Source organism: Gopherus evgoodei, chromosome 1 (genome assembly GCF_007399415.2).
Source record: "Gopherus evgoodei ecotype Sinaloan lineage chromosome 1, rGopEvg1_v1.p, whole genome shotgun sequence".
In the NCBI taxonomy this organism is placed as follows: Eukaryota; Metazoa; Chordata; order Testudines; family Testudinidae; genus Gopherus; species Gopherus evgoodei.
The window spans coordinates 162,967,889-162,982,897 of NC_044322.1; the positions used below are offsets into that span (position 1 = coordinate 162,967,889).

General features: G+C 39.1%; 1 protein-coding gene across 6 annotated transcripts in view; it reads left to right on the forward strand.

The window, feature by feature from the left end:
• The window catches only part of ERG (ETS transcription factor ERG), a 204,136-nt gene that overhangs the window by 167,520 nt on the left and 21,607 nt on the right, over window positions 1-15,009 (forward strand). For all 6 annotated transcript variants that reach the window (XM_030577732.1, XM_030577692.1, XM_030577711.1 and 3 more), the window contains 2 exons: window positions 9,125-9,276; window positions 14,509-14,712. In XM_030577732.1, coding sequence (XP_030433592.1) covers window positions 9,125-9,276; window positions 14,509-14,712 — 356 coding nt within the window. The remainder of the gene's footprint in view (window positions 1-9,124; window positions 9,277-14,508; window positions 14,713-15,009) is intronic.

Consider the following 15,009-nt stretch of genomic DNA (forward strand, 5'->3'; position numbering starts at 1 on the left):
GAAATCTTAAGTGATGTGTAGGCCTTGTGGTAGCCCTCAGCACAGGGTCAGTTTTTTGCCAGTAGAGAACTGTAGGACATTAAAGTGTGTAAAACTCTGCTGGCTCATACCAATACAGTGTGGTGTTGAACATTTACAGTTTAATCTATAAAATATAAGTATCAGAGGAGTAGCCGTGTTAGTCTGGATCTGTAAAAGCAGCAAAGAGTCCTGTGGGACCTTATAGACTAACAGACGTATTGAAGCATGAGCTTTTGTGGGTGAATACCCACTTCATCGGGTTAGTCTATAAGGTGCCACAGGACTCTTTGCTGAAAATATAAGTAGTATCTGCTATGTTTAATGAGAAATAGATAATAGTACTTTAAAGACAAAAGAAAGAATTTTATGTGTGCAGTGTTGGTCAAAGGATATGAGACAGATAGGGTAGAATATCAGGGTTGGAAGGAACCTCTGGAGGTCATCTAGTCCAACCCCCTGCTCAAAGCAGGACCAATCTCCAGGCAGATTTTTGCCCCAGATCTCTAAATGGCCTCCTCAAGGATTGGATTCACAGCTCTGGGTTTAGCAAGCCAATGCTTAAACCACTGAACTATCCCTCCCCCAGTTGAGGCGATAACTTTTATTGGACCAACTTCTGTTGGTGGATGTTACAAGCTTTCAAGCTACACAGGCCTCATCTTCAGGTGAGGGGAAGGAAGCAGAGTGTCTGAGGTAAATACAAATTGAGAGAGATTGTTAAGCAGAAGGGGCAACACATGCTGGAAGCAATCACTTGAAATGAAGTGGGCAATTTGGGGTTAGACTGTTATGCATAAAGGATTTGAAGTGGTCAGTTAAGGGTAGGAGGGAGCGTGGTGTGTTACAAGTTCTTGTAATGAGCCATAAAACCAGTGTCTGTGTTAAGTCCATGGCTTTTGGTGTCTAACTCAGTTATGAATTTGTTTACTAAGATAAAGAAAATGGGTTAATCTTTTTAACTTAATATGTTTGTGCACATCAATTTCACAGCACATGTATGCTAATCACAAAAATCAGCAGACATTCCACAGACACTGGGGATTGTGGTTTTCATACAAGATGTCATTTCTATGTATGCATGGCATTCTGTACTTTGCTAGCTTGCTAGCTTTCTATATGATCTCTGCCCACAAAAGAAGGAATATGTGGTTTGGGAAGGGCCCCGACTTCCAACACACTAGTATTTTGTGAAACCGCAAACACAACAGGCTTATAAGCTCTTGAAATGAAATACAATTTGAGAAATGTAATCCATTACCATTATAATAGAGTTTCTATAAAAATAATAAAAGAAAAACAAGAGAAAATGGGTCCTGAAAGGTATAGGCCAACTGGGAAGTTATTGTGGCTTTGGCTTGACTACCACTGTATCAGACTTCAGAATTCTCCCTGGCAGTAATCTAATTGTAAATTATGTATATACAGAACATCGTTTCTTAGCTTTGGCTGTTAGTGCCCCCCTCTCCTTTCCCTTTCTTCACTCCAACCTCACACATAAGAAATATTGAAGTGTTTGTACTAATGGAGAAATGACAACGTGCAGTCAAACTTAAACCAGCTGTTTCCCTGCACTGTGAACACAAAGAGCAGGGCTGGTAATATTTATAGCTTGCCTGGCCTCTAGTGAGCTAGATGCTGACTGCCTTAATTTGCTGTGATGGCCTTAAGGCTTGAAGCAGCTGTGGATTGTGACATAGCCAGAAAAAGGCAGGAGTGGGGGAGGGGAGATTGTTTCAATTAGCAAAAAGTTGTTTGATTGAAAATGTATGGCTGCTGCATATACATCTTGGTAAATTAGCATCTTTCCTTTTGCTTGCAGAATTTCAATGAGGTTGTATGTGTTGGTACATGGAGTTTGCTTTATCCTTTTGCTATGTGAAATAATAGAAGGTTTTGATTTGACCCAGTTATAACAACACCCTGGTTCCATGTTCGTATTTGAGATACTCTCCAAAAATGGGTAAACTTATCCTGGTTAGAAAAAAACAAATACACAGTGAGTCAAAGTGTACAAGCATAGTTGTATGAAATGCTCACCTGCAAAGGGAATTGGCCATAGAGTGTGCAGAGCCAGGAGTTGTCTTCCTAGAGGAATAATACTAAGCTAATGATAAATAGTGAATGAGTCCAGTAATGGTGTTCTTTTCCATGGGCACTGAAAAGTGCCAGCAGTGGAACTACCATGAAGGATGTGTCCTGGGAAATAGTTTAGTAAGCTATGGAGGAGGGAAAATATTTTAAGACATTTTTATACAAGGCGCAAACCTGTTCTCATTAAATTCAGTGGCATAAACCCCATCAACTTCAGTGAGAACAGAGTGCTTGGTATGACATATTTATAACCTACGTGCATTTTTTGGTATTTTCATGTCTGCGTTATATTGTAATCATGTGTAAAGAATGTCATGAAGCTTTCATAAGAAAGAGGCTATGCAAAAATAGGAGTGTGTTCTCTCAATGCATCTACATACCCAGTAAACATCAGTGGGAATTTGCTCGAGTAAGAATTGAATAAGAACCACAGTATTTGCCTGCCTATGCACCTATAACACAAATTAGCCATAACTTCAGTGATGCTTTACATGGGAAAGAACATAGATAGCATTAATTGAACTCTGTCAACTAGTTTGATGTTCCGATATCATTACTGAAATCTGGTTTCATAGTCTCAGTTCACATGCAAAGGAATTGCAGTTCATGCCAATAAAGTCAGCCTTTAGGGTCTGCAAAGTTTCTAGCTGTTTCTTGACTCTTTCTGCAAGATTATGGCAGTTTGGGGATGGCTTTGGTTCCCTGAATGCTCCTGGTGTCCCAGGCAGTGTTGGTACCCAGCAGTCTTTTTCATATTCATCTGCTAAAGCAATTTGCAGCTGACGTGGACATTTCCACAGTAATGCAAACATGTGATTTAGGCACATAACTGGCCATGTAGTTTACGTAACTGTTGCAATGAAAAATATTGATTAAAAATGTAGTGGAAAATTTTGAAAAGTGTCAAAAAAGTCAATGCTGGTAGGGAAAAACTGTTTTGTAAAAAGGCCATTTTCAAAGAAAACGCTTTTGTCTGAAAAAATGTTGAGCACCTCTACTCAGTAGAATTTATGTTTGTGCAGAGAGAGAGGAATAAACTGAGTATAGCCTGGAACAACCTAAATATAGTTTGATCTTCAAATGGTGTAATTTTGGTCTAATATAATTGACATTTATTGGCCCTGCCTTTCTGAAGGATACTTCTTTGCATGGCAGGCCCCTGCCTTCTGTGGGAAAGGAGGCACGTGGAAGGCTCTCAGGTGTTGGGACAGCACAAAGAAGGAGTGTGGACTATATGAGCCTGCAGCAGGAATTGGGTGAGCCTGGTTTTGGAGATGGAAGGATAAACTCAGAGCAGAGCGAGTAATGCAGCCTGGAGATCTGTAAACATTGCGATGGAACCATGGTTCATGCCATAGAATCTAGGGGAGAGAAACCCATCCTGCTTCCCAGCACCATGGTGGGATGTTCTGAAGGGAAGCTCTACAAGGAGATTCTCAGAATTCTCCTCTCATGAGACCCCCTCCCGTGCAAATAGCCAGGGGAGGGAATAATCCAGGCTGTTATTAAATTAACCAAACCAAGCACTGTACAGATATTTCCATAACACAGCTGGTTTTATTTTTTCCCCTCTGGTAAATGAAAGAGAGTTTTTTTTTCAAATCATCCAAATGCTACAAAGAGATGGGTTATAATCAAAATTACTACATTATATTTCATTTGTCATCTTTTGTGTTTACACACAATATACCATAGGTATTTTACATCACTAATAAATATTTCCTTGAATAATGAAGAAAAAAAATTGTATTTCATATATTTATTTATGAACTCAATCCTGCTTCCATCAGAATCTATGAATGGCAAAACTCCCACTGATTTCAATGAGAGCAGGATTCAGCTCTAAATCTCCCCTATAAAATCATCTTGATTTTAAATGTTCGTAAATAAAAGGAACATTCTCAGTTCCAAAAGCCGACAGAGAAATATTTTGCTCAACAAACATTTAGCAGCTCTTAGAATCGAATTAGCTCAGTACCTGACAAAACACTAAGAGTTCTGCTAAACTGTTCTCGGTTAGTAACTATTGTAGCCTTTTTGAGGCTTTTGTAAATTCCAGGTGTAACAAAGTGTATTTACAAAAGGGTAAAAATAACGTGCAGCTGTGAAGAAAAACATCTCAGGTTTCAGTTCAAGCCTGCAGTTCAGAATGAATCACTGCAAAGCTGCACCCTTTGTACTTGGGCACACTTTCCGAAGGCAACTTTTCCACTGCCCTCTGTCCCCTGATGATTCAGAAATAAAGCAGACTCACGAAATGTCCTAAAAAAACCTTTTTAAAGACAATACCTCTCTTGTTGTTCTGTGTAGTAAAAATATTTTTTTTCTGGTGGCTGCCCTGCTTCTGTTTTCAGTTCTACTCTTCATATTATGAAAGTCAGTTTCATTTGCTGAATTAGGTCCGGTTCAGTAAAGCAATAAAGCATATGCTTAACTTTAAGGACTTGGGTAGTCTCTCTAGCTTTGTTGGTACTTGCTGGAAGTTAAGCCTGGGTTTAAATGCTTTTCTGAATGGGGGCTTCAGTCATTAATCCAGTAGAGTAAGGAACCAAACTCTTGACCGTCTGCTTCTGGATTTTAATGAAATATGCTAACTTAAGTTGTGATCCTTTCCCCCATCTGCTCTGTTTATAGTCAGATCAGAGAACCACCCTAGCAGTCCTGTCAATCTGCCAAAAGCCTTTTGCTACTACTGGATCTTTCACATCATTTATTGTTTAGTGTTTACAGTAGTTTTTTAATGCATGATTGCCTGTGGAAATGGTGCAGGCTAAAACTGATGTATTTTACAGATACAACAATCCTTTTAAATCCCTTACGTTCTTTTTATAGAAAAAGAAAATTAAGTAATTTTGCAAATTAGACCAGAGGATGTGGCTAGTAGTCTGTTTCACAAAACCATTGAAAATAATCTCATCATACAAAAAAATCAATGAACAGGCCAAACTGCCCTCACTGACATCCATGTAATGCCATTGACTTCCATAGGGTTGCACCGATGACTAAGGGCAGAATTTGGCCTGTGTCTCTAACTATAAATGGAGTTAAGTGTGCAATCTCATTTATGCACAGGTGCCATTTCTATTTGTTAAAGGTAAACAGAAAAAGCCAACATTTCAGCCACAAAGAGATTTTCTAAGAAACTTCCTCACAACATGTAACTATGTCTGGGAGAATTTTTTTTTGTCTGTTTACCTCTGTGTAGTAGAAATTAGGTACAACAGGCTGAAGTAGTTAATTCAATTTATGTTTTGAGGTGTGCATCGGGGAGAAATTTACTCTCTTAAAAATGTGTAAGTATTCTGACTGCATCTGGGCAGTGGTAAAATCTACCAGCACCCAACCTGAGGCCAGGGTGAGAAGCTGCTGTGAAACTCCTACATCCACTCACAGGGCTGTTTATTCAGGCTTGTAGTCTGGCATAATGGTTGCAGCAGCCTCACACCAGGCAGTTTGCACACAGAATATGTTGTGCAGGATGTTTTACATTTCCCTCTTGATTTCCTTATTACAGGTATGTAGGTATCCTCCTTGATTTCTAAAACCATCTTGTTTTGAGCCTCTCTACCTAATACGTATATCAAAACAAGATGGTTTTAGAAATCAAGGAGGATACCTACATACCTGTAATAAGGAAATCAAGAGGGAAATGTAAAATATATATTTGAATTTCCCCAAATCAGGGGAAAGAATCAAAGTTATATTTACCACATATTATGCATCTTGACCATGATGTTAAAGCCCCGGGGAGGGGAAGAGGGAGAGGGGGCAGTGGGAGCTGTCTAAAGCATAATTAGACACCTGAATGTTACTTGACTCTTTTTGTCTAGAATGTGGAGCAAATGCACCTCCTAATGCCATCAGAGCAGTGGTGGGGCTAGAGCTGAGGTCTCTGATCTCCTACTCTGGTACCCAGAATGCTGCTGGCTTATGTTTTGTGTGTGCCATAGACAAACAATATGTGGTAAATATAAATTTGATTCTTTCCCCTGATTTGGGGAAATTCAGATGGTCAGCCAGTTCTCACTCCTGGTGGTTGAGGGTCATGGAATCCAAAAACAGAGGAGAGTATCTCAAGATTGGTCCTTTGTCCTATTTAATTCGTCTGCATGACATGGAATTAGCAATTAGATTGGTATTGCTGGGTTAATTCTTGGTACTGCATGGCATGTGCATCTATCAAAAAATAGCAAGTTCAACTAAAGCAAAGTCCTCTCTCTAAGGCTCAGATTATTGCACTGTTACTGAAGGAGTATCTATTAAATAAAAAACAGCTACAGAATTCACCCAAGATCTACTGAAATCACATTCTGGGATCTGGAAGACAATATGTTCCAATGGATACAAAATGGGACTGGAACTGCAGGGGTTTTCCTGGTAGTATGTAACCTTGGGCAAGTCACTTTAGCCAAACTTTGCCAAAGTGTGCCTTGTTATGGGAAGCCACAATCTGAGACGTATGTGGGGACCTGATTTTCAGAGATGCAAGAACCCACAATAGCAGTTGATCTCAACTGGATATGTGGGAACTCAGCACCGTGGAAAATCAAGTGCTGTATTCAAGTACTGCACAAATGCAATTTAATATAAAATAAAAATAGACACACCAATAACTTGTGGACACTTTGAAAATTTGGGCCATAACTTCTTTCCATCTCCTCTCCTCATGTGTAAATCATTCTTCGTTAAATGCTGTCTAATTTATGGTGAAAAATGCTATATAATTGCTCGGTATTATTCAAATGCACATATGAGATTATTATAAAGTGCATATAGATAACCTATATTGGTAGTTTGGTTGTGAAATGTAGACTTAGGGTAAAATATCTGCCACAAAAGTCCCTTTAAGAAGTGTGTTGAATGCCTAATCTGTGTTTTTATGGCCTAATTTCCTGTCCAGGATCAGCCTAGAAGAACTCCAAACTGAATGGAACAGAAGTGGCAAAAGCAAAAGCCTTATTTCAAGAAGTTTCTCTCTTGCTGAAGTATATGCTCTAGACTGTATATTGTAACGTCATAGCCACAGCACAGTAATGGCAAAACAAGAAGTCCACCAAGTATTAAATGAGTTCAGCACAAAACTTTTTTTCATACTCACTGAAACAATTTGGTGATATTGGCCCCAGTTCAGCAAGAAATGTAAGCACATGCCTAACATTGCCTTCAATGGGACTATTTATAAGCCCAGTGGTTTTCAAAATTTTTGTACTGGTGACACTTTCACCTAGCAAACCTCTCAGTATGACACCCCTCCTTCTACATTAAAAATGAGGAAGGGTAATTTAATTTAATTTAATGAGGGCTCTGGGCTGTCAACACCACAGAAATGATAGCTCGCGATCCCCATGTAACCACCTTGCAACCCCCTGAGAGGTCATGACTCCTGGTTCGAGAACCCCTGAGCTAAAAGTTAGGCATGTGCTTAACTAACTTGCTGAACTGGGACCTGTAGTTGGGCTTTTATTTAGATATTATTTGATATTTGAACAGTAAAAATATTAGCATTTTTAAAATGAATCCTTAATTGAAAAGAATACTTTCATATAGCTATACATGTTAAGGTAATCTTTAGGAACTATCCCATTTAACTCATCCTTCTACATATGGTGTATAGACTCTGGGCCAAAATTGTGGGTCCTCTTCCCACTTTTGTCCTCAAACAAGTGCAAAGTACAAGTGTGAAAAAAAATGTGCAGAATCTGGTCATGTGTGGTCTTCTGCAGCGACACCCACGCACATTGCTTGTACCAGGAGCATAAATAATCTGAATTGGGCAGATTGAAGTGATCATGCCAAAACACATGGACCATATTGCAGGACCATTTTGCCCTACCCTGAAATGGACCTCCATGATTTAATACATGGAAGCCACTGCAGGTTCTGTGGAGTGTAAACTGATCGGGTTTGAGAGGAGCCAGGACTGAGGTGCAACTATATTTATGGGGTTAAAATGTCCAGGAAAAGAACATCTTTTAAGAGAGTAATTTTCTTGTAGACAAAATGTCTCTCTAATCAACATGACCTGCTGCCTATTACACACATCCACAGTACAGATGCATTATTGCAATAGCAGAATTAAATGAATGCTTAAGATATTAGTGCTGTATAACTTTAAAAAGCCCCACCCTCTTTACATTTAAAGATATTCCTCTGTGGTTATGTTCTTTCTTTTGATTTTTTGAAGCAATATTTGTCTATATGATGAAACACATTGAAGACATTAAATTAAGGGTCAAATATGCCTGTGTCTGGCAGAAAGAAAATTGTGATGCCATTAAAAGGCCATTAAGGAACCCCCTATGGAATGTTAAACTCTAAAGGCTCTATTCAGAAAGCAAAGCCAAAAGTAAAAAGGTGTCTGGTTGCAGATCCTCTGCAGACGTCCACTGCTTGACTACAGTACCATGGAGACTGTTAGGCAGGAGCTGAAAGTCTTTCCTAGTCATGCATGTGGTATTTTGAATCATGGCTTTGGCAAAAGCCCCTTTTATATGGGCATACATGAAAGTGTATGCACTGCACTACGTGATATGCATCTAATGGAACTGAGCACATACCTAGTGAAACAATGGCAACAATGGATGTAGAAAGTTCTCCAAAGCTAAGTAATAACTCTGGCTTTAAGTATATCTGTGTATTTTGCCATTTTCTCTATATCTCATATTTAGAGAGAAAAGCAGGGTCGCTGCCTGTGACAGTCAAGTCTAAATCCTCAGGCCCCACCTCTTAAAATAAATTAATTACTGGCTATAGTATGTTTGCAAATATAGGGCCAGATTCTCAGCTAGTGTAAACGGATGTAGTTCCATTTAAGTCAATCATATTTTCAGAGATAAATCAATTAAGGAACCAGAAGCAGGGTCTTTTGGTACTAGCTGCCAAGCTTCCCAGATAATTGCTCAACACTTACAATAAAGTCTCTCTCTCTCTCTCTCATATACAATTTGAATGCTAACAAAAATATTAGTGGCGGTGGTATAACAATGTAGGCAAATTCTGATTGTTTTTCTAGGAATTCCCCTGATGACTGCAGTGTTGCAAAAGGAGGGAAGATGGTCAGTGGCTCAGACAATGTCGGGATGAACTATGGAAGCTATATGGAAGAGAAACATGTTCCACCACCAAACATGACAACTAATGAACGAAGAGTGATTGTTCCAGCAGGTTAGAAGCTTTAAAAGAACCCCCCGCCCCCTTTTAAGTAACAGAATCTGTTATTGGTATTACTAGGAAATCTGTTCACCTGATAAGATTGAAAGATTACCCATTTTTTTTTATTAAACTAGATATGCAACATGTAAAAGACAAAGACAGTCTGGTAAGAGAGATTAGAAAGAAAGACTACTAAACTCCCAGAATTGTTACGAAGAATGAGTTGAGAAATATAAAAATAAAGCAACCTCATCAGCCAATGCTGCCCACATTTTGGAGGTTTCAGATGCCTCCTGCCCGGGGTGTTTTCCCTAGCAGCCCCTTTCTCTCCCCTAACCATAGAGGCTACAACTGTCACCTACTCTTGTGCAGAGTACACAAGAGGAAGAAATGTTCCTTGCACAATTTCACCCACTGCAAGTGACAGACGCAGTCTGCTCCTAAGCACAGTAAAAAGAGGCTCAGTTTGTGAAATTAAGCAATGTATAATAATCCATTTGTCTAGATTATTCTCTGTGTTTGAACAGTGTAATAAATTTTAATAAGCAAACTGACAACTTCCTGTAAGACAATGGTGCAGGCTGATACATTCAGTAGCTGGTAGGAACCTTTATTATGGAATTCAGAAGGTAGTTGGACAAGGGGACATTCACTACTTTGTGCCCTGTCTTCTTTGGGTACCTCAGGTGCTGGGAATATGCTTCATATTGTAGAATGATCAGCATGCACACGCCCAAACTCAAAACAACAGACAATCATGTTACAATATAAATATATACACAGGATATCCAAATCATGTAGACAGAAGAGTATAATTTGCTATTAGTTATTGATCTGCAGAAATGACTTTGTATGAAACATTCCTGCTGCTGCCACATTGCATAATGTTTTTACAGTTATTCAGTTGCTAGGCTCTGCAAGAGTACTAGCTGTGGCTAATTTTGCAAGCTGTAATTACATCGGTTATTTGTCAAGCAACATACACATACATATACACACACACACACACACATTGCACAATGCTCACATGTATTTGGACAAGGCTTTTTCTGAACTGTAGCAAAGAGATTCAGTGATAAAGTCTTCTGCAAAATTGGAAACAAGCAGCACTGCACATGATAGCATTCATATGTAACTTTGCAAAGTGAACACTTCTCTCAGTGTTAGCTCTTGACTTTTCCGAGCTTTTAATTACTGTAGGCTTGTAAAAGTGATACAGATGTCTTTCCTTTTAGCATCTCCCTTGAGATATATTTTCAGATGAATCTAACTGTGAGCTAGGGAGCAAGATGATCATAGCTACAACTAGTTATTTTGTAAATTATACAAAAAAAAAACCTGGGTGAAGCACATCTGTCACACATCTAGGTGTTTTTATTTCTCTCCCATAAGTGCAATGTACATGATGATGTGGCAATGCTTAGGAAAATCAGAACACAGGATTTATAACTTGCAGTTAAGCTAATGACAGAGTTCAGAACTCCTATTCAGATTCATCACTAAAAATAAGAAGCATTTAAAAAATCTGTACATATAATAAAATGGTTGGCGAACCACCGAAGGTTTGGTTGTTCACTTCAATTTAAACTGAATTTAACTGATGGACTTCTTGTGTTATCTCAGTCAGGACTGGGCAACCACTGATGCTCTCATAAAGAACACTAGTTCTAGCTCCCCCCATCACCCAGGATCCTTTCCTTCCTCAGGAACCAGACCCCCTATCCATGAAGATCACCAAGGTCCCTCAGACTAGCATCATGCCCACTAGGCTGTGAGCTGCCACACACGTCCCAGTAATCTGATCATTCTCTCTCTTGTGTGCTTCAAAATATAGGAGGGATCTCTAAAGTTCCTGAGAGCTAAGGACTCAGACCTTCAAAGGCTTAAAATCGGTATAGCATAACTAAATGGGAAGCCCAGGGTGCATGGAAATTGAAGTGAGCAGCTGCATATAGTCTGAAAGACTTTGATGAGCACTGTAGAGCTTTAAGAATGGCTTTGGGGAGCAGAATGGGTTAATACTGATTAGGATAGGAAGGGAGATTTTGAGGTTAAGACACTTACTGCACAGGCATGCAGAAGGTCAAAGTGCAATTCCCATCTCTGCCATGAGATTCCTGTGTGACCTTGGGCAAGTCACATAATCTCTTTCTTCTCAGTTCCCGATCTTTGGGAATGATGTATCTTATATGATCTTTTATCTGTTTAAAATATAAGATCTTCAAGACAAGAGCGGTCTCTTACTATCTGTACATAAAATGCATGGTTTGATGGAGCCAGATATTGGTAGAGGCCTCTAGACATTATTATTATACAAAGAAATAAAGGGAAGAGTGGTCAAGGGCTAAATTCATAGGACTGTTTGGGATGGTAGTGGAAAAAGGGAATTCAGAGGGAAAAGTGATGGTAGAGTTGGAGTTAGGGATTAGAACTCTGTGAATAACTGATTTTTTGTTCAGTGGATGAACTGAAAAATTGGAGGAAAAAAATCCTTTCATGTCAACCCAAACCAAAAGTTTTAGAAAATTTTGGGGGAATCAAAAAAGTCAAAAGAATTTAATTCTGGTTCATACTAAATATTTTGTTCACCCCAAAGCAACATGTTTTTTTCTTTATGTTGATTTTTATTTTTTTTTAAATTATGTAGATCTAATTTGAAGTAACATTCAAAAGGATAAGTTTCTCAAATCAAAAAGTCAAAGTGTTTCAACATTTTGACTCTTTTGGGAATTTTATTTTTTGAGGTTTTTTTTCAACTGAAACAATTTGGTGAATTCAATACAAATTTGTAAAATGTTTCAGTAAACATGAATTTGCAGTTTTTAGTGAAAAAACTTTAGTCCACAAATTTTGCTCAGCTCTTAAAAAAAAAAAAAGTGTGTGGTGGGGTGGGGGGGAGGAGAGGAATGGGCAAAAATTTGGACCAGTTCATTTTTCTCCCACAGCAAGTTTTGTCAGGATCTGATATAATTAACAAAAACTAGTGCAAGGCAGGATCTGGTTATTAGCATGCAGGAGTACATCACAACATTCTGGGACAGGGCCAGATTAATGAGATTGCAGGCACAGGGGTAATGTTTTTCAGAAGCCCCCTTTTCCTGAACCCTGTGTTAATGAAGATAAAAGCATACCCAGCTTATAGCAATAAACAAGTCATGTATATTACTAAATAAACTTGAAAAGAAAATTGAAGAAAACGAACAGGTTACATACTGCCTGGATAAACAAAAAATATAAAACTTTAAGAGTCAAATGAAATGTTGTAGGTTTAAACTGGCATCTTTATGCGATTCAAATTCACTTTTGAATCCTCAAATGACAGTAAATGTAGTAAATCCCATTCAGCTGACGTGATTGCAAGAGCATTAAGCTTTGTTTCACCACAGCAAACCAAAGACAACTTTTTATTCAGACAAAGCTTAGAAAACAATTACTCTGCTTCACAGCTGGCAATGGGTACATTCAAATACAGTCTCAATGCAATTAAAATATTCGGGAAGACATTACTCAGATCTCTGTCATGAAAAAATTTGATGATTTCAAGAGCACTCTTATCCTGCATGTCACAATATATTATATGTGCTGAAAATTGATACATTTTGGCAAAAAGCTCAGGCTCTAGATCATTAAAGTAAAGGTTGAGCAACCAGTGAGTGCACGTTTTCTCCTCTTCACTTTGTACTTTTAAGGTTAGGAAATGAAGAATGCTCTATCTACCTGAACCTATGCTAACTTATTAAATAACAGGCAAAACCTTGAAGTCTTTACTTAGTCTTCACTTAGAAAAAACTGGTCTTGAATTCACTGAGCATTTTGCTTGAGTAAAGAACATGAACTTCACCAGAAACCTTTGAATATGATAGTTACTGGCTTCTGTCCTGCAATAGGTGCTGTGAATGCAAACACCTGTACCCAGTGGTACTCTTCATATGGACAGGAATTGACATTAGTATGTGAACAATAGTGTAGGATAATGATGAGACATAACAGGTGGAGGTCAGAGATGTGGGAGGACAAGTTAACAGTAAAATGAATATGTAATAAATAATAAACAGCAGTCCCAGCTCATCACTGTACTCTGGACAGCCATTTCTCAGGTCTTCTTTCCCCCTAATAGGCCACATTCATTTTTTGTATTACTACACTGGAGTTAGTGCATCATGGATTATCATTGTCCGGTATGACAATAATGTACTTTGTTAATTTAATATTGGTCCCAGTATAAAAAATGGCAGCATGCCCCAGGGGTCGGTCCTGAGGCCGGTTTTTTTCAACATCTTCATTAATTATCTGGATGATGGGATGAATTGCATCCTCAGCCAGTTCACGGGTGACACTAAAGCTGCGGGGGAGAGGTAGATATGCTGGAGGATAGGGATAGGGTCCACAGTGACCTAGACAAATTGTAGGATTGGGCAAAAAGAAATCTGATGAGGTTCAACAAGGACAAGTGCAGAGTCCTGCATTTAGAATGGAAGAATCATGTACTGCTACAAGCTAGGGACCAACTTTCTTAGCATCAGTTCTGCAGAAAAGGACCTGGGGATTACAGTGGGCGAGAAGCTGGATATGAGTCAACAGTGTGCTCTTGTTGCCAAGAAGGCTAATGGCATATTGGGTTGCATTAGTAGGAGCATTGCCAGCAGATTGTGGGAAGTGATTATTCCCCTCTATTTGGCACTGGTGAAGCCATATCTGGAGTATTTCGTCCAGTTTTGGGGGCCCCACTATAGAAAGGATGTGAACAAATTGGAGAGAGTCCAGCAGAGGGCAAGGAAAATGATTAGAGGGCTGGGGCATATGACTTACGAGGAGAAGCTGAGGGAACTGGGCTTATTTAGTCTGCAGAAGAGAAGAATGAGGGGGGATTTGATAGCAGCCTTCAACTACCTGAAGGGGGATTCCAAAGACGATGGAGCTAGGCTGTTCTCAGTGGTGGCAGATGACAGAATAAGGAGCAATGGTCTCAAGTTGCAATGGGGGATGTCTAGGTTGGATATTAGGAAACAGTATTTCATTAGGAGGGTGGTGAAGCACTGCAATGAGTTATCTATGGAGGTGGTGGAATCTCCATCCTTAGAGGTTTTTAAGGCCTGACTTGACAAAGCCCTGGCTGGGATGATTTAGTTGGAGTTGGTGCTGCTTTGAGCAGAGCATTGAACTAGATGACCTCCTGAGGTCTCTTCCAACCCTAATCTTCTATGATTCTATGATTCTAATTTTATGCTTTGTGAAACCATTCAGATCCTACATTATGGAGTACTGACCATGTACGTCAGTGGTTGGAATGGGCCGTGAAGGAATATGGACTTCCAGACGTTGACATCTTGTTGTTCCAGAACATTGATGGGAAGGAACTGTGTAAAATGACCAAAGATGACTTCCAGAGACTCACCCCAAGCTATAATGCAGATATCCTCCTCTCACACCTACACTACCTCAGAGAGAGTAAGACAATTTCCCTTCTTTATGATAGTTAGAATAAATCTATCAACAGGATTTCCAGTTGTAGTGCCTTTTCAATTTGGGATTTCAAATCTCCCTACCTCAAATGTTACTGCTTCTGAGAATATTATGTAGGGCCTGAACCAAAGCTTATTCAAGTTGATGGAAAGACTCCTATTGACTGGAGTGGGCCTTAGATCAGGCTCATTGTGACTACTTTCAGAAATTATCTTAAGAATATCTCCAAATGTCCATATTAGGCAAAAATTAATTTGAACCCAGCCCATTCATCCACAATAC